We start from the raw sequence: 20,692 nt of genomic DNA, 5'->3' as shown, positions 1-20,692 counted from the left end.
GAGCTCCAGGGACACCCCCCCACCTCTGGGCTTTTTGAGGGAGGATCGAACATGGTGAATGCTCCCCAAGCCCCGGGGGGGAGCAGTGGGGAGCCTGGGGCTCGCTGCTCCCCAAGGTGGGTTTGTTCCCAGAGCAGCAGCAGCCTGGCACTGAGCCCCATGGCAGGCTCAGCTCTCTCTCTGGTGCAGGAGGTGCTGCAGAACCATGTGTTGGAGGCGAAGGTTTTCCACACAGAGTATGGCACTGGTGTGGCCATCCTCACCGGGGCACACCGCTTCTCCCTGGCCACCAACATCGATGACCTGAAGCTGCGCAGGATGCCCGAGGTTCCTGGTGTGTCCCACTCCCCTCTGTCCCCTTCCCTCTGTCCCCCTGCTCTGGCCAGGCACGGGGTGCTGACGGTGGTCGTCCGGCAGGTCTGCAGAAGCCGCCGTCTTGCTGGGCTGTGCTGTCCCAGGACAGAGTCACCATCGTCCTGCTGGCTGTGGGACAGGACCTCTACCTCCTGGACAACACCTCCTGCTCCGTGGTGGTGAGCGAGCTGCAGAGGGGATCCGCCCAGGGAGCTGGGGAGGATCCTCCAGCCCCCACACTCACTGGCAGTTCCTTCCCCTGCCCCCCACTGACCTGTGGGATGCTCTCCAGCCCCTTGGCAGGTCCTTCCTCCCACTGTCCCCCCAGACAGGCGGGTACAGCGGGGACATGGGGGCCCCATCCTGGCCAGGGGCAAGAGGGTGAGGGCTGAGCGGGCTGTCCCCCTGCTGTGACACCCTCTTTTCCCCATCCCAGACCCCCCCAGGCATGAGTCCCTCCGCCGGTGCCTACCTGCAGATGGCTGTGTCCTTCAACTACCGCTGCCTGGCACTCTTCACCGACACCGGCTACATCTGGATGGGGCTGGCCACGCTGAAGGTGAGCGTGTCCCCCCCCTGCTCTCCCCCTGTCCCTGGCAGACACATCCACAGGGCTGGGGGGGCCAGGCAGGTTCCCCATGACTGCAGGTCAGCCTTGCTGCATCTGATGCTACCAGTCCCTGTGCCACTCTCCCCCCTGACCCAGCTCTTTCCCACTGCAGGAGAAGCTCTGTGAGTTCAACAGCAGCGTCCGCGCTCCACCCAAGCAGATGGTTTGGTGAGTGGGCTCCTCGACAGCCTCTTCTGCCCCCAGCCAAGCCCAGCCACACTCTGCTGGTACCCTGAGTCTTTGCTGGGCACAGCTGGGCTCCACAGCCACCCTGGGATGAGTGGGACCCTCTGAAGTCCCTGCTGCAGGTGTGGGGGGCTGCAGCTGGGCTGGGGTTAAGCCGGGGGTCCCTGGCAGGTGCATGCGTCCCCGGAGCCGGCAGCGTGCCGTGGTGGTGGCCTGGGACCGGCAGCTGATGGTGGTGGGGAACTCCACGGAGTGCATCCAGTATCCTTTGGGAAAGAGGCCAGCCCAGCCTGTGGGCCATTCCTGGGCCAGCTCTGTCTCTGCTGTGGGTGAGGGGGGCCCCAGGAACCCCAGTGGTGTCATTGGCCCCCTGAGATGCTCAGAGGAGGCTGAACGTGCTCCTCTCCTCTGCAGTTCTGTCATGATTTCCCCTGTCTGACCTGGCCACCCCAGTCCTGTACAGCAGTGAGAACCCATCCTGTCCAAAGGTCCCCCCCAAGGACTTGCCCCCCTCCCCTTGGCCTGCCTGCTGAGGGGATCCCTGGATGGAGTTCCCTGCTAGAGCCCCCACAGCCCCCTGCTGAGGTCCGAGCCCCGTTCCCCAAGGGTGAAGGCTGCCATGGGTGAGGGGATTCCTGTCCCCTCAAGTCCTGCCACCCCTGTGGAAAGGGGTGTTGTGAGCCGGGGAGGGATGGGGGCTGCACCCAGAGCCGCTTGCTTCCCGCCAGTCCTTAGTGGGGAGCGCAGGTTTGTCCTGGATGAGGACTCCTACCTGGTGCCAGAGCTGGACGGGGTCCGGATCTTGTCTCGCTCCTCCCACGAGTTCCTGCACGAGATCCCAGGTGAGATGGCGCCGAGGCCGAGTGGGACCCAGCGCCAGCAGGCACATCCCCCCTGCTCTGCCCTGTGCCTGGGATGCTGCCAGTACTGTGCCCAGCTCTGAGCAGGGGCCTGGCCCCACAGCCCTGTGCAGAGGCAGCAAGAGTCCCACGGCTCTCGCACAGCCCCACTGGCACCTGACATGGGGCTGTGAGCCCAGTTCCTCTCTCTGCCCAGCTCATCGGGCTGTCAGTGGCCGTGCTCCCACCCTGCTGATGGATGGCACCAGCACGGGCTCTCCTGGGGTCCCCAAGCCACAGGCAGGGATGCAGTGGGAGCAGCTGGCAGTGGGTGCAGGTGATGTGCCTGGACTGGAGCAGCCTCTCACTGGTTTGCCTCCCTCCTGCCCCATCTCTGCAGAGGCCAGCCAGGAGATCTTCAAGATTGCTTCCATGGCCCCAGGGGCTCTTCTGCTGGAGGCACAGAAGGAGTACGAGGTACGGCCCGCTGCCCCGCTCTGGGTCCTGCCCCAAGCTGTGGGGCTGGCTGCCGGGCAAACCGCTGCCAGCATGGTCCCATGGTGGTGGGAAGGGCGAGGTGCCGGGGGTGCCAGGGCTCCCAGGGCTCCCCCTGCCTGGTGAGGACCCCTCCACGCTGCCCTGCAGAAGGAGAGCCAGAAGGCAGACGAGTACTTGCGGGAGATCAAGGACCAGAAGCTGCTCCCGGAGGCGGTGAGCCAGTGCATCGAGGCAGCCAGCTACGAGCACGAGCCCGACACCCAGAAGTCACTGCTGAGGGTGAGCCAGGCACCGGGGGAGGTTTTGGCAGGGGCTGAAAGCGTCTCCCTCCCGGCCAGTGGTCGTGCCCCAGCCGGCACTGCCCCAGCGCCCGTGCCCCTTTCCACAGGCAGCCTCCTTTGGGAAGTGCTTCATCGACAAGTTCCCCCCGGAGAGCTTCGTGCGCATGTGCCAGGACCTGCGGGTGCTCAACGCCATCCGGGACTACCAGATCGGCATCCCCCTCACCTTCACCCAGTATCCTCCAGAGCTCAGTGCAGGAGCAACAGCCCTGGGGTGGGCGCAGGGTCTGTGCTGCTTGTGGCTCCAGGCGGGGTGAAAAATGGGAAGCAGAGAGCTGTGGAGCCGCTTAGCCACCAGCCCCATGGGCTTCAGGCACTGTGGTGGGGGTCTGTAGCTGAGAACTCTGCACTCGTCACACCCCACAGAGCTGGCTTGCAGGGCTGAGCGGGGCAGGAGGCGGGGGGTGGGCTCCCCACACTCGCTGCCTGTGCTCCGTGGGGTTGGTTGTGTGGTCCCTTGACCCTCCCTGCAGATACAAGCGGCTCACCATCGAGGTCCTGCTCGACAGGTAAGGATCCCAAGAGCTGAGCATGGCAGCTCCCTCCCTGCCGAGCTGCTCAATGCCTCGGACCCATGTGGGGCCATGCCACAGACCACCCCCCATGCCACAGACCACCCCCCATGCCACTGACACCCCCCCCCATGCCGTGCCAGGCTGGTGTTGCGGCGGCTCTACCCCCTGGCCATCAGGATCTGCGAGTACCTGCGCCTCTCGGAGATCCAGGGCGTCAGCCGCATCCTGGCACACTGGGCCTGCTACAAGGTGAGCAGGCGGCTCGGGGTGGGGGGGCTCTGCCTGGCCAGGGTTGTGCACAGACCCCCCTCCTCTTGTGCCCCTCCAGGTGCAGCAGAAGGACAAGTCCGATGAGGAGGTGGCCCACGCCATCAACCAGAAGCTGGGTGACACGCCGGGCATCTCCTACTCGGAGATCGCTGCCCGGGCTTACGACTGCGGCAGGACGGAGCTGGCCATCAAGGTGGCGTGGCTGGGGCATGGCTGGGGGGGGTATCTGGGACAAAGGGGGCACTTAGGAGGTGGGCACATGCCAACCTGGCCTTGAACACCCCGTCCCTGGAGGTGTTCAAGGCCAGGTTGGATGGGGCCCTGGGCAGCCTTGTGTAGCTCCAGGCCTGGAGGTTGGTGTCCCTGCCTGTGGCAGGGGGGTTGGAGCTCTGTGACCCTTGGGGTCCCTTCCAACCCAGGCCAGTCTGTGATTCTATGATTCTGAGGACCCTTCTGCCACTGCAGCTGCTGGAGTACGAGCCGCGCTCAGGGGAGCAGGTCCCGCTGCTGCTGAAGATGAAGCGGAGCAAGCTGGCCCTCAGCAAAGCCATTGAGAGCGGGGACACCGACCTGGGTGAGGGGGATTTGGGGTCCTGGGGAGCCTGTCCGTGGTGTTGTGCCTGTTGGGATGAGGGGGGGCAGGATCTAGCAGCTCCGGGGCAGCGCTCAGCCTCTGCACGGGGCTCTACCCTGTGCTGGGACATCCCCTCACTCCCCCTGAGGCCAACCCTTGCTGAGAGGGGGGGGTGACACCCATTCCCCATCCATGAACATCGCTCTCTGCCCCAGTCTACACCGTCGTGCTGCACCTGAAGAACGAGCTGAACCGTGGCACCTTCTTCATGACGCTGCAGAACCAGCCTGTGGCCCTGAGCCTGTACCGCCAGGTAGGGGCTGCTGCTGCCCTCCCAGCCCCCCGACAGCCCCACTGCCACCAGTCCCGTACACCCTAACACCCCTGTCCCTCCCCAGTTCTGCAAGCACCAGGAGCGGGAGACGCTGAAGGACCTGTACAACCAGGATGACAATCACCAGGAGCTCGGCAACTTCCACGTCCACTCCAGCTACGCAGAGAAGGTCCGTGCCCGGCAGCAGAGGTGGGAGGAGAGGGGCAAAGGGCTGGCAGGGGGGGCTCAGGGCTAAGTGTCATGGGGTCGGAGCTTTGCCTTGGCCGTGTCTCAGCACCAGATGCCACTCCTGCCCCACCCAGGGGGCTCTGAGGGTGCTGCCCCATCCCTGCAGTGTGGCACCTGTGCTGGCAGGGGCTGAGGTGGCCATGCCTTCTGTCCCCAGCGCATCGAAGGGCGAGTGGGAGCTCTCCAGAACGCCCTGGATGAGTACTACAAAGCCAAAAACGAGTTTGCAGCCAAGGTGAGTGTGGCTGGGGCCAGGAGGGGCCACAGGGAACCCCTCACCACTCCCCCCCAGTCCCCCAGGCACGGGGCTTCGGCTGGGCCACACCACTTGATGTGGCACCCTGTCCTGCTGCACGACTGAGTCTGGGTGGGGTGTCACCAACACGTGCCAGGGCATGGGACCCTCAAGGACCCCAGGACCCTTTCGGTGGGTGCTTTGTTCCCCAGGCCACAGAGGATCAGATCAAGCTCCTGCGGCTCCAGCGCCACCTCCAAGAGGACCTGGACAAGCCCTACCTCGACCTCTCGCTACACGAGACCGTCTCCAACCTCATCTTGGATGGTCACCACAAGCGAGCCGAGCAGCTCTACCGTGAGTTCAAGATCCCTGACAAGAGGTGGGTCCTGGGGCGGGGTCGGGGTGGGGGGTGTCTCACCCCAGGCAAGGGGTGCTGGCAGCTCCCGGAACTGCCTTGGCCTGGGTGTCCCCAGGTACTGGTGGCTGAAGATCGGTGCCCTGGCCACCCGTGGGGACTGGGAGGAGATGGAGAAGTTCTCCAAGAGCAAGAAGTCACCCATTGGGTACCTGGTAAGAGGATTTCTTGCTGGGGGGGCGGGACCAGTCCCAGTCCTGCCCCACGGGTGGGCTGTGGGGCTGCCCCGAGCAGCTTGGCAGGGAGCAAGCGCTGGGGCTGGGGTGCCCAGGAGCCAGACCCCCACCCTCCCACCCTGCTCCTTTCCCCTCCAGCCCTTTGTGGAGATCTCAGTGAAGCACCACAACCGCTATGAAGCCAAGAAGTACGCGCCACGTGTCACCCCCGAGCAGCGCGTCAAGGCCTTCGTCCTGGTGGGGTGTGTGGGGCAGGGGCAGAGCTGGGGTGGGGGGGGGAGCCTTGGGATCCTCATGCAGCATGGCTGGGGGCTTGGGGGGGCTCGAGGAGAATTGGGGGGTGGGGTGGGTGAGACTCCCAGGAGCAGGGGGACAGCTCTGGGGGTGTACCCCCACCCTCATCCTCTGCAGCCGGTGAGGGGTCTCTGCCCTTGCTGGGGCTGGTGCTGCCGGGGATGGTGGCTGGGGGGGGGGGGCTGCTGCCCCCCACACCACCCCCAGCTTCCCCTTCCCCACCGCTGCAGGGACCTGGACCAGGCAGCTGACGCTGCCATCGAGCACAAGAACGAGACGGAGATGAACTTCGTGCTGTCCAAGTGCGCGGCCGGCACCGACGCCGCAGTGGCCGAGAAGCTGAACCGGGCCCGTGCCCAGCTCCTGAAGAAGTGAGCCATGGGATGGGTGTGGGGGAGCTGCATAGCCCCCTGCCCACCCTGCGCTCCCAGGCGGGCTCCAGCCCCCTGCCCTGCTGCTGCAGCCAGTGCGGGTTTCTCTGCCCCCTGCCTTGCTGGGGGGGGGTCCGTGGCACCGGGGAGGGGGGGAGGTGCCCGTGTCCCGGCTTTGGGGGCACCTTGCGCCCACCTCACCCGCCGCCGGCACTGGGCTGGGGCTTCCTCAGCGGCGGCAGGACCCCCGCCCGGCCCCCTTTGTTCAATAAAGAGAAGAACCGGCTGCTCTCCCTCCTCCTCCTCAATGCTCAGCAGTGGAGCGGGGCCTGGGCGGGTTGGGAGGAGGGGAGGGGGCTGTGGGATCCTCGGGAGCCCGAGGCGGGGGGGGGGGGTGGAGTGGGGGGGTGAGGGGGTGTATTTGTCCGCCCACCCGACAGGGGGCGCTGCAGGACCGGCTGGGTGCCGCTCCCTTCGCCTTACGCCTTGCGCCGTTCCGCAGCCGCGGTGCATTGTTGGGCGGAAAGATGGCGGCGCTGGGCGCGGGGATGGCGGTTGCCAGGGTGAGGGGACGGGCCGGGCCGGGCCGCGCTGGGCTGGGCTGGGCTGGGCTGGGCTGGGCCAGGCCAGGCCAGGCCAGGCCGGGGCGTCCTGTGGGGCCGGGAGTCCTGAGGGGACGGGACGGGCTGGGCCGGGCCGGGCCGGAGCGTTCTGTGGGGCCGGGGGTCCTGAGGGGACGGGCTGGGCTGGGCCGGGCCGGGCCGGGGCGTTCTGTGGGGCCGGGGGTCCTGAGGGGACGGGACGGGCTGGGCCGGGGCGTTCTGTGGGGCCGGGGGGTCGTGCGGGGCTGGAGCTGTGTGAGCTCGGGGGTCGTCAAGGGCCCGGGGCCGTGTAGGGCCGGGGGCCGGGCTGGGCTGGGCTGGGGGGCTCCGTCTGGGCTGGGGGGCTCCGTCTGGGGACTCTGGGCTGGCTGATAGGGGTTTGGTGGGGGATGGCAGCCTGGGACGGGGTGTAAGGGCCGGGCTGGGGGGGTTCAGACTGAGGGTGTTTGGGCCGGGCTGGCTCGGGGGTGTTTGTGTTGGGAAGAAGGGGGATGTCAGCCCTGGGGGTATTGTGGTTGGGGGAGGAGGCGGGGGGGGCTCCTGGCTGGGGCTCCCTATACCCCAGGGGTCTCACCTTCCCCCTGTCCCCGGCCCCAGGGTCTCCTGCGAGCCCAGAGCCTCGGGGCGTGGAGGGGCCTGCGAGCCTCCGCCGCCCTCCAGCAGATCCCACGGGCCAAGGTGAGTGTCCCGGTGCCCCTGGGCCCCCCTTGAGCACCCATAGCCTCCAGCACTCACTGCAGGGCAGGGAGCAGGGCAGCTGGGAGGGTGAGAGGTGGAAACACTCCCAGGCAGACTGTGCTGGGTTGGTGTGGATTTTTTGGGCTCTCAGAGGAGCATGTGCCCCTGCTTTGCTCCCTCCTTCCCCAGGGGTTCCTCTCCAGCCCTGGCTCAGCTCACCTCTGTGCAGGGCTGCAGCAGTGTTTTCCTGTGGGTGCAGCTACAGCCAGTAGCAAGAGCACAGCAGTGCTGGCAGCAGTGAAAGTCCTTTTGGTCCTTGCTTTTTACTCCTCAACTGGCTGCAGTCACCTGTCATAGCTGACAGAAAACAGCCTGGGGATTAGACTGATCATTACTAGTGCCTGAGTAAGGCAGGAGCCAGTGGTCTTGGCACATACAAGTGTTATCCAGGCTCCAGTTGGGAAACGAGGGCTGTGATGGAGAGATGAGTTGTTTCCTGGGGGACTGAGAGTGGGAGGAACAGCCTGGGTGCCTCTCAGCCAACACACATGGTGTTGGTTGCGTTCAGGTCTCCCTGTGAAAGCAAGGGTGTCTTACACTGCTGTCTGAGATGCTAAAGGGCACTGAGCCCACTCACTTGGCCTTGAGCTGGGGTCTGCGCTGCTGCTCCTTCTGCAGATGCTTTGCTGCTTCTTGAGGTGTAGCTGGGTGAGGTTTCCTGCCCTGGAGCTCGATTCTGAGACCTTACAGAGCAGAAGTGAAGATCACCTCATGGTTCTCTTCCTGCTTGCTCTGTGATGTTGCCTTTCCTTGATCACTGCATCTTGTGGTGTCGCCGCTTCTTGCTGCCCAGTGAAGATGCTGGGTGCAGGTTTTGTCTCTGCTGGTGCCTGTCCAGGCCCTGGGGCTGGTGCTGTGACATCCTGTGCATAGAGGTCAGCTCTGTACAGGGAATTTCCAGCTGGAGAAGGTGGAAAGGGATTAGTAAAAGGACTGTGTAACAATTGGAGGCAGCTACAGTGGGGGTACAGGGCGGGGGTGTTGGTTTGGAGATGGGACACGTGTGAAATGCCTTGGGAATGACCCTTGTGGCTGCTGAGTGCAGCAGGAGGATGAGACTCAACACAGGGAGCCCTGGGAGACCCTGGGGGCTGGGAAGGAGTGAGGGGAACTTGGTTGTGCTGTTGGCTCCTGGTGAGAAGGGTTTCTGCTGTGCAGAGGGAGGGGCTGTGCCTGGAAGGGCTGCGTGAGGTGGGTGGTGAATCACAGGACGTGGATCGGGCCTCTGTGAGGTGCAGCTCGGTGTCTGCTTTGTGTGTGTGGGGCTGCTCCACCCTGCCTACATACCCTGCCTCCAGTTCACTGCAGGGTTAGGGCTCCCTTTGGGATCAGGCTTTGGGGTGCAGCACCAGTCTGACTCCTCCTTGCCTCCTGCACAGTCTGAGAACACCAAGTCCGAGGGCACGTTCCAGGTCACCATGCTGCCCGGAGACGGGGTGGGCCCGGAGCTCATGCACGCCGTCAAGGAGGTGTTCAAGGTAAGGTGGGGGGTAGGGGGGGCTGAGGAGGGAGGAGCCCCAGCTCTGGAGTTGCTTAGAGATGCTGCTGATCCAGAGACCCTCCCCCCAAGAGGAGAGCTGGCTGCAGGAGCCCCGGAGATCACGCCCTTTCCATGCACAGGCTCAGCCTGAACAGCCAAACTGGCTTGTTCTCCCATTGGGAAATGTTCCCCCAGTGCAGGACTGTGCCCTGGTGCTGGTGGGGTCGGGGTCTGGGTCTGTCACCTTCGGGCTCTGCAGACACCAATGCTGTCTGTCCAGGGTGGGGGCAGGAGGACACCCTGTGGTTCTGTTGGCAGGACAAGGGGGATGGATTAAAGCTGAAGGAGGGAAGGTTTAGATTAGATATTAGGGGGAAGTTCTTTACAGGGAGAGTGGTGAGGTGCTGGAACAGGCTGCCCAGAGAGGTGGTGGGTGCCCCGTCCCTGGAGGTGTTCAAGGCCAGGTTGGATGGGGCCCTGGGCAACCTTGTGTAGCTCCAGGCCTGGAGGTTGGTGTCCCTGCCTGTGGCAGGGGGGTTGGAGCTCTGTGACCCTTGGGGTCCCTTCCAACCCAGACCAGTCTATGATGCTGGCGCTCCTCACTGCTGCCCTGGGGAGTGTGGCCACAGTGTCATCCTTGTCCAGCTGCCCAGGACCCTTCCTGTCCTTCTGCCCACCTTCCGAACCTGTAACTCGGGGAGGAGGCCAGTGGCTGCCACCTCTGTCCTCTGTCACATCAGAGGCAGCAAACATGGGGCTCATTGCCACAGCATCAGTTACGCAGCTGAAAGTGGCGGCGAGGGAGGGGAGGGAGTCCCAGTGCTCAAGGGGGCAGGAAGCACCAGCGTTCGGTTGGGTCTGTGCCCCCTGGCAGCCCCGATTTGGCTTTCCTGGAGCCCCAGCAGCTCCCTCCCCTCTGTCACTTCCCCACCGAGCCCCTGACGCGTGGCTGTGGCTCCGCAGGCTGCCAGCGTGCCCGTGGTCTTCGACGAGCATCACCTGAGCGAGGTGCAGAACATGGCATCGGAGGAGAAGCTGGACCAGGTGGTTGACTCCATGAAGGAAAGTAAAGTGGCCCTTATAGGTGAGGACCTGCGCCAGCCCAGCAGCCTCTGATGGGGGGAACGGGGTCTTATCTCTGGTAGGATTTGGGCTGTGTCAGCAGCAGGGATTCTGGGAATAGCCCCTGGGGGAGGAAGGGCCCTGAAGCTAAGCTGCAACTGACCACAGTGCTCGCTGAGCTCCCCAAAGTGGGGGTCCAGCCAGGTTCTGAGGGGCAAAGGGGCTCATCAGGGTCCTGCAGCGCGAGGGATCGGCCTCTGTGCCTGGCTGAGGGTCTGCCAAAACACCCCCTGCCCCATTGCCTGGGCTCAGGCAGCCTCCTCAGCAGCTGTCAGCCTGTTTCACCCCTGCCCAATGCTGTCCTGCAGGCAAGATCCACACGCCCATGGAGTACAAGGGAGAGCTGGCGTCGTACGACATGAGGCTCAGGTAAGGTGGGAGGCGGGGAGCTGCTCCCAGTATCACCAGCTGTCACCCCAGTGCTGCTGTAACAGCCGCTGCCCCAGAAACACCTCGCGGCGAGACGCTGACTCTGCATCCGGGTGTGTCACAGGCGCAAACTAGACCTGTTTGCCAATGTCGTCCACGTGAAGAGCCTGCCAGGCTACAAGACACGCCACAACAACCTGGACCTCGTGATCATCCGCGAGCAGACGGAGGGGGAGTACAGCTCTCTGGAGCACGAGGTACGGGGCCTCCCTCCAGCCCTGCCTGCGTCCTGCCAGCCTCCTTGGTGCTCCAGGGCAGCCCTGCAGCAGGACACACCGCAGCTCCTCACTGCTGGGGCTGTGTTCCTGCTGTCCCTGCCGGAGCTGGGGCAGACAGTGATGGAATTGGGAGCATGCTGAGCGGTGGGAAGGCACCCAGCGAGGATGGTGGTGGGCTGCGGGAGGGATGAAGCCAGAATCAGAAGGGACATGGGAATGGAGGAGCCTCTTGATGGGGGATGATCCGGTGTCAGGCCAAGCGCTGGGGCTGCTGGCAAGGCGGGGAGCGGGGCCGTGTGACGCGCGGGGCCGTGTGACGCATGGGGCCGTGTGCCGCGCCGGCTGCTCACGCTCCTCTCGTGCCCAGAGCGCGAAGGGAGTCATCGAGTGCCTGAAGATCATCACCCGGGCCAAGTCGCAGCGCATCGCCAAGTTCGCCTTCGATTACGCCACCAAGAAAGGGCGCTCCAAGGTGACGGCGGTGCACAAAGCCAACATCATGTGAGTGCTGCGGCGAGCGGGCTTGGGGCGCGCCGACGCCGTCCCGTCTGGGACCTTCTCCCTCGTGGTGTTCGGTCCCAATGAGGGTGGTGCTGGTCTGGATCCCAAGGGGCTGGGATTTCCCTGGGAAGAGCTGGGATTTGTTCCTCCCGCGTGGTCTTTTCACCAGCCTGAGCCTGGCTGAGGCCCGACAGCTGCATCCCAGCAGCTGTCAGCTGAGAAGGGGCCTCGAAAGCTGATCCCTCGTTGCTCCCGCGCCCTGATTTCACCTCCTGTGGGTGTGGGGTGGTGTGGGGTGCTCTGGGGCCGCCTGCCTTCCCCAGCCCTGCTGCCTGTGTGGGATACCAGTTGCTATCAGGTTACCCACTGCAGTAACGATTGCAGTGCCATCCTGCAAAGCCTTCAAGGTGTTTCTTGTGCCGCAGGAAACTGGGCGACGGGCTCTTCCTGCAGTGCTGCGAAGAAGTGGCAGAGCTGTACCCCAAGATCAAGTTTGACACCATGATCATTGACAACTGCTGCATGCAGGTGAGGGGCCTCTTTCCCTGCCCCACAACCATCCCACATCCCCCTGCTGCTGCTGGCCTGGCTGGGCAAAGGCAGGGAGCTCTGAAACCTGAAAAGCTGCCGCCGCTGCCGGCTCCGGAACTGTTTTGATTGGAAAAGACCTTTCAGGTCACTGAGCCCAACCATTAGCCCTGTGTCCCCAAACACACCTATGGGATTTTGAAATCTGTCCCCCCACCCCAGGACAGGGACCCCACCACTGCTCTGGGCAGCCTGGCCCAGTGCTCCACAACCCTTTGGAGGAAGAAGTTTCCCCTGACATCTCAGCTAAATCTCCCTTGGGGATGTAGCTCTGCAGTGCCTGAGCCGGGGCCTCCCCTGCTCCCCCCTGTCCCTTGAGCCCAATTTAGGGATAGCTACAGAAGGCAGTCGTGACCCAGACCTTGCCTGCAGCCCATGTTGGGTGTGCAGGGCCTCACATCCCCATTCCCCCTGTGCAGCTGGTGCAGAACCCCTACCAGTTTGACGTCCTGGTCATGCCCAACCTCTACGGGAACATCATCGATAACCTGGCCGCTGGCCTGGTGGGCGGCGCCGGCGTGGTGCCTGGCGAGAGCTACAGCGCCGAGTACGCCGTGTTCGAGATGGTGAGGAGTCCTGGCTCTGGGGGGCAGGGGGGGGCTGCTGGGCCCTAACCCGGGTTATCTGGGGGTGCTGATGGGGAGGGGGGGTGTGAAAGACAGTCCATCACCCTGGCTTCTGCTCCCGCAGGGCGCCCGCCACCCCTTCGCCCAGGCCGTGGGCAGGAACATCGCCAATCCCACCGCCATGCTGCTCTCGGCCGCCAACATGCTGCGACACCTCAAGTAGGTGCCTTTCCCCCAGGGGGGAGTGGGGGCTGTGAGCTCCAACCCAGGGGCTGACCCCACTGCTCCTTTCCCCCTGCCAGCCTGGAATTCCACTCCAACCTGATCTCAGACGCGGTGAAGAAGGTGATCAAAGTCGGAAAAGTGAGTGCTGGGTGTCTGTCTGTCTGTCTGTCTGTCTGTCTGTGTGAGTGGTCGTGGTAGCTAGCTGCCCTGCCTTCTCCCTGACGGACTCTCCCACCTCCTCCTCCTAGCTCGGACGCCTGTGGTGCCTACAGCCCTCTGCAGAGGGCTCCTCTGTGCACGGCTCAGGGTCGCTCTGGCCGCCTGCAGCCGCGCTCGCTGGCTCAGGAAGGTCTGGTGGGGCTGGGGGACGTCAGGTGGACTCCTGGGGCGCTGCCCCGCCGGCTGGGATGTCTGGCAGGGCACGCAGAGATGCTCCTCTCCTCTTCCTCCTCCTCTCCTCTCCCTGCCCACAGTCGTTTCACCTGGTTCACAATCACCTTTCTCCCTTGTTTCTCCCCCTTCCCTGTGTTGGATTTTTAGGTTCGGACACGGGACTTGGGCGGTTACTCCACCACTTCTGACTTCGTCAAGTCTGTGATTGACAACCTGCACCCCCACTATGGTGCCTAGGAACCCCCGCGGAGTCGGGGGGGGGCCTTCACTGCACCCTGCAGCAGCTTCCCATAGCTTACAGCCCCGCAGCACGGCCTTCCCCCTCCCCGCCCAGCTCCCGGGGAGGAGGAGGAGGAGGAAGGAGGAGGGGCTCTCTTCCTGCCCAGCCCACAGCCCTGCCCCCATCCCAGGCCCCCAGCCAGATCGCTGGAGGGGCCGAGGGCCCAGCATGTGGCTTCCTTGTCTCTCTGGCTTGTGCAGGCAGCGTCCCCCCCTCCCTTTGTCCTCGGTAGTGCGGATTTTGGGGGCCTGCCGGGGCGCCTTGCGGGCGATGGGGCAGCACCCCATTTTCGGCACACAGCTCCCAGGGCCACAGTTCCTGTAGGAGCCTTGTCCTGCCCAGAGCAGCTTCAGCAATAAATGGGACCAGGGGCAGCAGCCCCACAGCCAGCAACATGCAGGGGCCGGCTGCTTGTGGTGGGGGGGGGTGTGGATCCCCCTCACTGGGACAGTCCCACTGTGTGTGGGGAGAGGTGGAGGAGAGGCCTTGGCACCTCCAGCCTGCTGGGAGCCAGGGCAGGATGCAGCAGGGTGGGCAACACGGGGGGGGGGGCTTGGAGCTGAGCCCCCTGCCCCTGGTAAAGCAGCCCAGGATGGGCAGCACCAGCCCTGTGGCTTGGGGCAGGCCTGGCCCCAGCTGCTGCCGTGCCAGCCCCTCACCATCCCCTCAGGCCGGGGGGGAAGAGGGGGGGGGGGCTGAGAAACAGCTCTGCCGCGGTAGGAGGGTGGAGGGGCTGCTGTGAAACCCTCTGACCCCCGAGCAGTTCGACCTGCACTGGGGCAGGCTGGATTTGGAAGGTCTCAGCACAGACAGGGGACCCCAGAGCACCTGGGGCGGGGCTGGAGCCCCCTCTGCTGGTGTGGAGCAGGGTCCCCATCACACCCCTGGCCCACGGCCAGTGGGGACCCTCGGAGCAGGGGCTGCAGTGGCACTCGGGGAGCGTGGTCCTGCACCAGCGCCCACTGAGGGGCCAGGGGGGGTCCCTGGCAGCCTGGGGGAGCCCCCAGACCCCTCGCTAACCCTCCCCTCTCCTTGCAGGTGCGCACGGCGGACATGGGGGGCTACGCCACCTCCCTGGATTTCACCCAAGCCGTGATAGCCGCCCTGGACGTGTAGGGCCCCGCGCCGCGGCCTCCCTGCTCCCGCCATGCGCCCCCGGGTAATTTATTGCTCCCCCCTAAATAAATGCGGCCACTGCAAGGCCAGTGTTCCCCTCCATCCTGGCAAACCCCCCCTCCTCCTTGCAGGAAACTGGGACAGATGAGCATCACCACCCAGCTGGGCCCTTTATTGAGGTTCTGACACACCGTGCGGCTCCCTGCCCCACACACGGGGGTCACAGCGCTGTGAGGGCAGGGGGAGCTAGAGACCCCTGCCCCAGGGAAGGGGCCCCAAGGGGGGTGATGGAAGCGCAGGCCCTGGCCCAGGCCAGCACAGTCCAGGGGCTGAGGGCACACAGGCCTGGCCCGAGGGGCAGGGCCCGCACAGGGCCTGGGAACAGGTTTTAATGCAGCCGCCACGCTCCACTGCTGGGAGACAGGTGAGGGGCTGAGGTGAGCCCCACCAGTCCAAGAGTCCAAAGGGCTGGAGCCCAGCCCGGCTCCCCTAGTCCTCATCAGAATCCCTGGCCTTCTCCTTCTTCTTCTTTTTCTTCTTCTTCTTCTCCTCTTCCTCCTCTGGTTCAGCCGCTGCTGCGAGTTTCCTTTTCTTCTTGGGCAAAGCCTCTTCCTCCAGCCCGTTCTCCTCTGGCTCTGAGGTCGCCTCTGGCTCCGAGTCAGCCTCCTCCTGCTGCTGCTTCTTCTTCTTCTTCTTTTTCTTAGGCTCAATGTCGTTTTCCTGGGGGAAACTCAGGGTCAGGGAGAGCTATGCCCAGGCCCAGTCCCCTCCCCCCACCCCACTCTGCTGGGGGACAGGCAGGGGCGAGAATACCCACAGCCCCCTCCCCACAGTCCCCCTGTCTTCACCTCTGTCTCCAGCACCGAGTTCTCCTCTGCAGCTGCAGCCAGGGCCTCCAGCCGCCGCTTCTCCCGCTTCTTTTTCTTCTTTTCCTTCTTCTCCAGCTTCCTCTTGACCTCAGCCACCACCTCGCTGGCCTGGAGGAGAGGGAGAGCGGTCAGCAGGGGAGGAAGGGGCCCCAACCCAGCACCCATCAAGGGCACCGTCGGATCAGCCTCATTAAATCAGTCTTTTCCCTCCACGGGGGGTCAGGAAAGAAGTTTGACATCACGCCCGACAGTGCCCCCCCCCACCACCTCACCCCACACCCTCAGCCTCACCTCCACCATGGCCTCCTTCATCACCTCCAGGTTCTTGCGGGGCGGCTCCCCCGTCTCGTAGAAAGCCAAGCGCTCCTCCACCTGCTCCCTCAGTTTGTCCCCAAAAACACTGGTGGGGACTTCTATAGGGAGGAGAGGGGAGAGAAGAGGGGCTCAGCACCCCACATCCATCACCCCCCATCTGTGCTGTGCACCCCCCCCACCGCCCTTCTCCCCTCCCTGCCTCTGCTCAGACCAGAGTCGTCACCATTCACAGAGTGAGATGCTGTTGACGAAAAATATTCCCATCATCGCAGAGGCCGCCTGGGACCCCGTGTGCCCCCCCTGCCACCCCCCCAGCCCACGTGTGTGTGTCCATCCCCCCCCCAGGCACCTGAGAAGCAGTCGATGCGGGAGGCGATGGTGCACTTGTTGGCCAGGTAGCGGGAGATGCGCCCCTTGTTCTTGGCCGCCGCGCGCCCGATGAAGGTGGAGTGGAAGATCAGCCCGTATTTCGGGGTGTTCCCTCGCGTCTTCAGAGCCCTGCAACCAGCCCATGGGGCTGTCAGGGACTGGGGAGCACCCAGCAGAGCCACCAGTAGCCACGCTCCTCCCAACCCACCCCGGGCTCCCACCAGGTGCCCAGTGCAACCCCCGGGATGTTCCCGTCCCCCCAACAGCCCCGCTAACCTCCAGGGGTGACCCGGGGGGTGCAGCCCCACCATGGGGCACCACAACACACAGAGCCACGGTGGTCGCTCAGAGACCGGGGCCGGCTGTTCACCCGCGGCCGAGGCGGCGGGCGCCCGGCGCGTCACAGCCCGCAGCCCGGGGGTCTGCCATCACCGCGACCACCCCGCAGCGGTACCTGAAGAGGGCTTTCTCGGCCCCCAGGATCTGCACCGTCGAGGCCGGGTACTTGGCCAGGTTCGTCAGGCTGCCGGCGTGGGAGATGAGGCGGGCACCCACCTAGGATGGAACAGGGTGTGGGGTTACAGCTGCCCCCCACCCCCACCCCCCCTAACCCTAGCAGCCCAGCTCCAGGCTGCACAGAGCATTCCCCCTTCCCCCCCGAGCCGGGGATCAGCAGTGAGAGGTGTCAGCAGGGCAGCTCAGTGGATTGACAGATTCACTCTGACATCATCTCCGCGGCCGGGGCAGTGCAGGGCGGGCGCTGGCACTCACCACCTCCCCGATGAGGGCTGAGAGGCTGGGAGCCACCTGGCTCATCTTGGAGCGCAGGTATTCCTGCAGGCCCTTGCGGTACTCGGACAGCGAGATGACGCGGCTGGAGAAGCTCTCGATGTTGATGAGGTCGAGGGGGGAGATGTCCATCCCTGGTGAGATGGGAGGTGGGCACTGAGCGACCCCCCACTTCTTTCCCCAGTGTGGGCAGCACCCACCCCCTCCCCGTCCCTCAGGAACACCGGCGGAGCTGCCGCCACCACCGCGCTCACCCATAGAGGAGCGTGAGGCTTCCAGGATGGCCTGGGCCTTGGCACTGTCCATGACGATCTCCTCCAGCTCCTCCAGGCTCTCCTCACTCAGCTCCTTGCGGTTCCCGATGAACTTGGCCAGCCGGCAGTACGTGTAGTTCTCGGACACGATCTTGATCAGCTCGGGGAAGTGGTACCCGTACCACTCCCTGCGGGGAGAGCACGTCAGCACCCTGCACCCCTCGCAGACCCCCCCATGTCCCCTGCCCCATGTGCACCCTGCGCCCCTTGTGCACCCCTCACAGACCCCTCACATGCCCCGTGCCCCATGTGCACCCTGCGCCCCTCGCAGACCCCTCACAGACCCCGTGCCCCATGTGCATCCTGCGCCCCTCAAAGACCCCCCACATGTCCCGTACCCCATGTGCACCCCTCGCAGACCCCCCACATGTCCCATGCCCCATGTGCACCCTGCACCCCTCGCAGACCCCTCACACACCCTGTGCCCCACATGCACCCTGCACCCCTCACAGACCCCGTGCCCCATGTGCACCCTGCACCCCTCAAAGACCCCCCACATGTCCCGTGCCCCATATGCACCCTGCAGCCCTTGCAGACCCCATGTGCACCCTGCGCCCCTCGCAGACCCCCCCACGCCCCGTGCCCCACATGCACCCTGCACCCCTCACAGACCCCTCACACACCCCATGCCCCTCGCACCCACGTGTCCCCCCAGCGCATGCTCCAGCCGGGCCACAGCCAGCCAGGCCGGGGCACACTCGAGGCGCTGCTCTCCCTCCCCGTTCTGTACAGGCGGCCGGAGGGGCGGCCGCCTGTGGTAAGCATGGGGAGACAGACCCCCCCCCCCGCAGCCCCCTCCCGCCCCAGGGCCCCCCGCTCACCGCACGCGCATGGAGAAGGTGTTGATGTCCTTGTCCAGCTGGTCCAGGAGGCTGATGGACTGGATGATCATGTTGTCCACGCGGTTCACGTTGAACTTCACCTTGGCCCGGGAGTAGCTGTGGCCGAGGCCGAGCTGAGCCTTGGAGGCCGACTGGGCGGTCAGGCCCTTCACCAGCGCGTGGAAGTGCAGCCGGATCCCTGCGCGGGGGACCCCCGATGTCACCCCCTGAGGCTCCGGTCCCCCGGGCAGCGCGTCCGTCTGCCCCGTGTGCGTGCGCCGTGCGTCCCCCCCCCCCCCCCGCCACGCTCCCCACCCCCCTCCTGCCTCCGCACTCACCCCGCAGGATCTCGGCCACGACCCCCCCGGTCTGGCACTGGTAGCCCAGCTCCTCCAGGATCGCCGCCCCGATCTTGGGGTCGGCGACCCCCAGCAGCGCCTTCTTCTTCTTGGCCGGCATGGAGGTCTCCAGCAGCAGCCGCAGGTCCTCGTGGAGGATCCCTGCGGGCGCCAAGGGCCGACTCAGAGGCGGCGTGGGGGTGGCGGGGCGGGGAGGGAGGCAGCCCGGTGGTTCCCCCCCCCCTCCCCCGGCCTTCCCCCCATCCCGGCGCGGGCCGCTCACCCTCGGACACGGCGTTGATGTTCTCCAGGGCGCTCTGCGCCGACCTGAAGGGCGCGAAGGCCGCCAGCTTGACCACGTTGAGGAACTTGCCGAGGGTGAGGACGCTCTCCTCCACCTGCGGCAGCAGCAGCCCGATCTCCTCCACCTCCCGCACGGCGAAGAGCGCGTAGCCGGCGGCGTGCTCGAACAGCACGTGGAGCAGCACCTGCAACCGGCCACCGCGGGCTCGGGGCGGGCTCGGGGAGGCCGCGGCCCCCGCCCCGCTGAAGCCCCAGGACCGGGGGCGCCCCAAGGCTCCGCGCACCCCTCCCCGGCCCCCTCCCCAGCCCCGCTCCGGGCGGATGGGGGCGGATTGGCCCGGCCCGGAGCGGAACGCAGCGGACTCACCATCCTGCCGACAGCAGCGAGGCCCGACCCCAAGACGGAAGGGACGGCGCGGCGCGGCGCCGGAAACCCGCCCGCGCCTCTCGCGGCCAATCCGCAGCCGCCTCTCCGCCGCGCTCAGCCAATCACCGCAGGCTGCTCTCGGCGGTGCTGCCCCCACAGCAAAGCCCCGCCGGCCCCGCCCCTCCTTGCTGCATCTACCAATCAGCCACAAGAACGGCCGCGACCTCCCGCCCCCCGCCCGCTTCTGGCCAATGAGAGCCGCCCCCCGCCTCCCCCCGTTCCCGCGCTCCGCTGCCCTCCCGCCACACGCGGTTCCCCCCGGGCTCCACGTGTGTCCCCACCGGGCTCCCCGTGTCCCCCAGCCCCGTTTCCCCCCCACACCCCGTTCCCCCGGCGCAGAGGGGCGCGGGGCCGCGGGCAGGTTCAGGGCAGCTTTATTGAGATGGCGAGTGTCGGGGGGCCGCAGCCCCGGCAGCCCCGCGGGCACAGCCCGGGCCGTAGGGGGGTCCCGGGCGTGCGGCGGCGCCGCGAGGGGCGGCAGTAGTGTCTGACAGCGCTTACGGGGGGGCGGGACAGGGGGACCCCCGGCGGGGCTCGGCTCGCCCCGAGGGAACGCGGCTCCGGCCCCTGCCCGCGCCTCAGCCCCCGCGGGCCGGGGATGAAGCGCGGGAGGCGGCGGCGCCGTGGGGGACGCGCAGCCGGGTGGGGGACGCGAGGAGCCGCCGGGGGAGGCGGGGGGGCTCCTGGCTCAGGACATGAAGTGACACTGGAGCTTGTGGAGCAGCTGTGGGGTGAGGAGCAGCCGGTGGACCTCGCTGTGCCCGGGCTCGCACGGGAACATCACTTTGCCGTAGCATGCCATGCCCTCCTCCTCCTCCTTCTTGGCCTGTAAGGGCACACAGCAGCCATCAGGGGGGACACCAGGCACCGGTCCCGGGGCCGCAGGGAGCCAAGGGACCAGGGCACAGCGGGTGCTGGGCCGCCCTGTTCCCCGGCTCCATGCGCTCACCTTCAGGAAGGAGGAGGTTGGGAAGGTGCCAAAGCTGGTGGGGACACGGGCACCCGGCTGCTGCTGCACCATCTCTCTCATGGTGTCGTCCTGGAGGAGCACAGCAGGGTCACCCCCCAACCACACCACCCACCATGCAGCATCACCCCCCAACCGCACTACCCCTGCATAGCATCACCCCCCCCCCCCCAAACCAGGCCACCCCATGCACAGCATCACCCCATGCTGCCCCAGGGCGGCGCAGAGGCCCCCCCAACCCCAATGGGCTTGGGGAAGGGGTAGGGGGCAGCCCCATGGCCACAGCAGCTGAAGGCTGGCACCAACCCCCATCATTTCCCCACCACAGCCCAGGGGACCCCAACACCGGCCCGAAAGCTGTGGAGTGGGGCTCTCCTTACCCTCAGCGTGTCGACGTTGGTTTTGAGGTACCACAGGCGGATCATCTGCTCCATCAGCCGTGCTGACGCCCTCCTCGCTGCGGGAGACGGGGGTGAGGAACGCAGGCGCCCCGCTGGGCTCCCCCAGCACGCACGGGGCTGCGCCAGTGTAACGGCAGCACCGGCGCTCATCCAGCGCTCTCTACCCCAAAGGCCAGGAGCACCAGGGATGGAGAGCCATGCACAGACCAGCACCAGAGCATGGGCAACACCATGGCTCATCTGAATGCTGGCACAGGGGTGAGGGGGGGAGGAAGGTG

The 20,692-nt window shown here is 66.0% G+C and overlaps 4 protein-coding genes across 8 annotated transcripts in view; 2 read left to right on the top strand and 2 right to left on the bottom strand.

Annotated features, from left to right (window-relative positions):
• VPS16 (VPS16 core subunit of CORVET and HOPS complexes) overlaps positions 1 to 6,520 on the top strand; it is an 8,580-nt gene extending 2,060 nt beyond the window's left edge. Inside the window, exons 5-24 of the mRNA XM_084262833.1 lie at positions 190 to 334; positions 418 to 533; positions 791 to 913; positions 1,077 to 1,132; positions 1,322 to 1,411; positions 1,898 to 1,992; positions 2,390 to 2,466; positions 2,635 to 2,766; positions 2,876 to 3,003; positions 3,302 to 3,337; positions 3,484 to 3,592; positions 3,672 to 3,806; positions 4,079 to 4,187; positions 4,403 to 4,500; positions 4,586 to 4,690; positions 4,907 to 4,984; positions 5,197 to 5,366; positions 5,461 to 5,557; positions 5,717 to 5,820; positions 6,103 to 6,520. Of these exons, the coding sequence (XP_084118959.1) occupies positions 190 to 334; positions 418 to 533; positions 791 to 913; positions 1,077 to 1,132; positions 1,322 to 1,411; positions 1,898 to 1,992; positions 2,390 to 2,466; positions 2,635 to 2,766; positions 2,876 to 3,003; positions 3,302 to 3,337; positions 3,484 to 3,592; positions 3,672 to 3,806; positions 4,079 to 4,187; positions 4,403 to 4,500; positions 4,586 to 4,690; positions 4,907 to 4,984; positions 5,197 to 5,366; positions 5,461 to 5,557; positions 5,717 to 5,820; positions 6,103 to 6,247 (2,148 nt within the window). The 3' untranslated portion in view covers positions 6,248 to 6,520. The remainder of the gene's footprint in view (positions 1 to 189; positions 335 to 417; positions 534 to 790; positions 914 to 1,076; positions 1,133 to 1,321; positions 1,412 to 1,897; positions 1,993 to 2,389; positions 2,467 to 2,634; positions 2,767 to 2,875; positions 3,004 to 3,301; positions 3,338 to 3,483; positions 3,593 to 3,671; positions 3,807 to 4,078; positions 4,188 to 4,402; positions 4,501 to 4,585; positions 4,691 to 4,906; positions 4,985 to 5,196; positions 5,367 to 5,460; positions 5,558 to 5,716; positions 5,821 to 6,102) is intronic.
• A 248-nt stretch (positions 6,521 to 6,768) lies between these two features.
• Positions 6,769 to 15,569, top strand: IDH3B (isocitrate dehydrogenase (NAD(+)) 3 non-catalytic subunit beta). 3 transcript variants are annotated; one of them, XM_084263576.1, is made up of 13 exons: positions 6,769 to 6,806; positions 7,443 to 7,523; positions 8,963 to 9,061; positions 10,027 to 10,147; positions 10,494 to 10,554; positions 10,679 to 10,811; positions 11,200 to 11,333; positions 11,759 to 11,861; positions 12,341 to 12,487; positions 12,612 to 12,706; positions 12,790 to 12,850; positions 14,424 to 14,544; positions 15,446 to 15,569. In XM_084263576.1, the coding sequence occupies exons 1-12, from the start codon at positions 6,771 to 6,773 to the stop codon at positions 14,499 to 14,501; spliced, it is 1,149 nt and encodes a 382-aa protein (XP_084119702.1). In that variant the 5' UTR covers positions 6,769 to 6,770; the 3' UTR covers positions 14,502 to 14,544; positions 15,446 to 15,569. The 3 variants fall into 3 exon arrangements, with proteins under 3 accessions (XP_084119702.1, XP_084119700.1, XP_084119701.1); XM_084263574.1 differs by lacking the exon at positions 15,446 to 15,569 and adding an exon at positions 13,253 to 13,334 and having other exon boundaries at positions 14,424 to 14,603; XM_084263575.1 differs by lacking the exon at positions 15,446 to 15,569 and having other exon boundaries at positions 14,424 to 14,603.
• On the bottom strand, positions 14,663 to 19,008 carry NOP56 (NOP56 ribonucleoprotein). Its single transcript, XM_084263573.1, has 11 exons — positions 18,987 to 19,008; positions 18,600 to 18,804; positions 18,317 to 18,478; positions 17,979 to 18,177; positions 17,098 to 17,285; positions 16,826 to 16,977; positions 16,509 to 16,609; positions 16,035 to 16,183; positions 15,662 to 15,783; positions 15,350 to 15,478; positions 14,663 to 15,221 (listed from the first exon to the last, which is right to left on the bottom strand). Exons 1-11 carry the CDS (start codon positions 18,987 to 18,989, stop codon positions 14,991 to 14,993), a joined length of 1,641 nt encoding a protein of 546 aa, XP_084119699.1. The 5' UTR covers positions 18,990 to 19,008; the 3' UTR covers positions 14,663 to 14,990.
• Positions 19,009 to 19,404: 396 nt separating this feature from the next.
• Positions 19,405 to 20,692, bottom strand: part of DCTN1 (dynactin subunit 1) — a 63,061-nt gene continuing 61,773 nt past the window's right edge. For all 3 annotated transcript variants that reach the window (XM_084263777.1, XM_084263778.1, XM_084263779.1), the window contains 3 exons: positions 20,394 to 20,470; positions 19,996 to 20,085; positions 19,405 to 19,872 (listed from right to left, as the gene is read on the bottom strand). In XM_084263777.1, the coding sequence (XP_084119903.1) occupies positions 19,735 to 19,872; positions 19,996 to 20,085; positions 20,394 to 20,470 (305 nt within the window). In that variant the 3' untranslated portion in view covers positions 19,405 to 19,734. The remainder of the gene's footprint in view (positions 19,873 to 19,995; positions 20,086 to 20,393; positions 20,471 to 20,692) is intronic.

Source organism: Gallinula chloropus, assembly GCF_964237585.1.
Source record: "Gallinula chloropus genome assembly, chromosome: 4".
Taxonomy (NCBI): Eukaryota; Metazoa; Chordata; class Aves; order Gruiformes; family Rallidae; genus Gallinula; species Gallinula chloropus.
Note: the sequence above shows the minus strand (reverse complement) of the source record. Positions and strands in the feature narration are given on the sequence as shown.

Coding starts and splice junctions, on each gene's coding strand:
- IDH3B (XM_084263574.1), top strand. CDS start 6,771: ATGGCGGCGCTGGGCGCGGGGATGGCGGTTGCCAGG. Junction 7,524..8,962: donor AGCAGATCCCACGGGCCAAG/GTGAGTGTCCCG, acceptor CCTCCTGCACAG/TCTGAGAACACCAAGTCCGA. Junction 10,555..10,678: donor TCGTACGACATGAGGCTCAG/GTAAGGTGGGAG, acceptor GGTGTGTCACAG/GCGCAAACTAGACCTGTTTG.
- NOP56 (XM_084263573.1), bottom strand. Junction 18,178..18,316: donor CGTGGCCGAGATCCTGCGGG/GTGAGTGCGGAG, acceptor TCCCCCGCGCAG/GGATCCGGCTGCACTTCCAC. Junction 15,222..15,349: donor ACTCGGTGCTGGAGACAGAG/GTGAAGACAGGG, acceptor AGTTTCCCCCAG/GAAAACGACATTGAGCCTAA.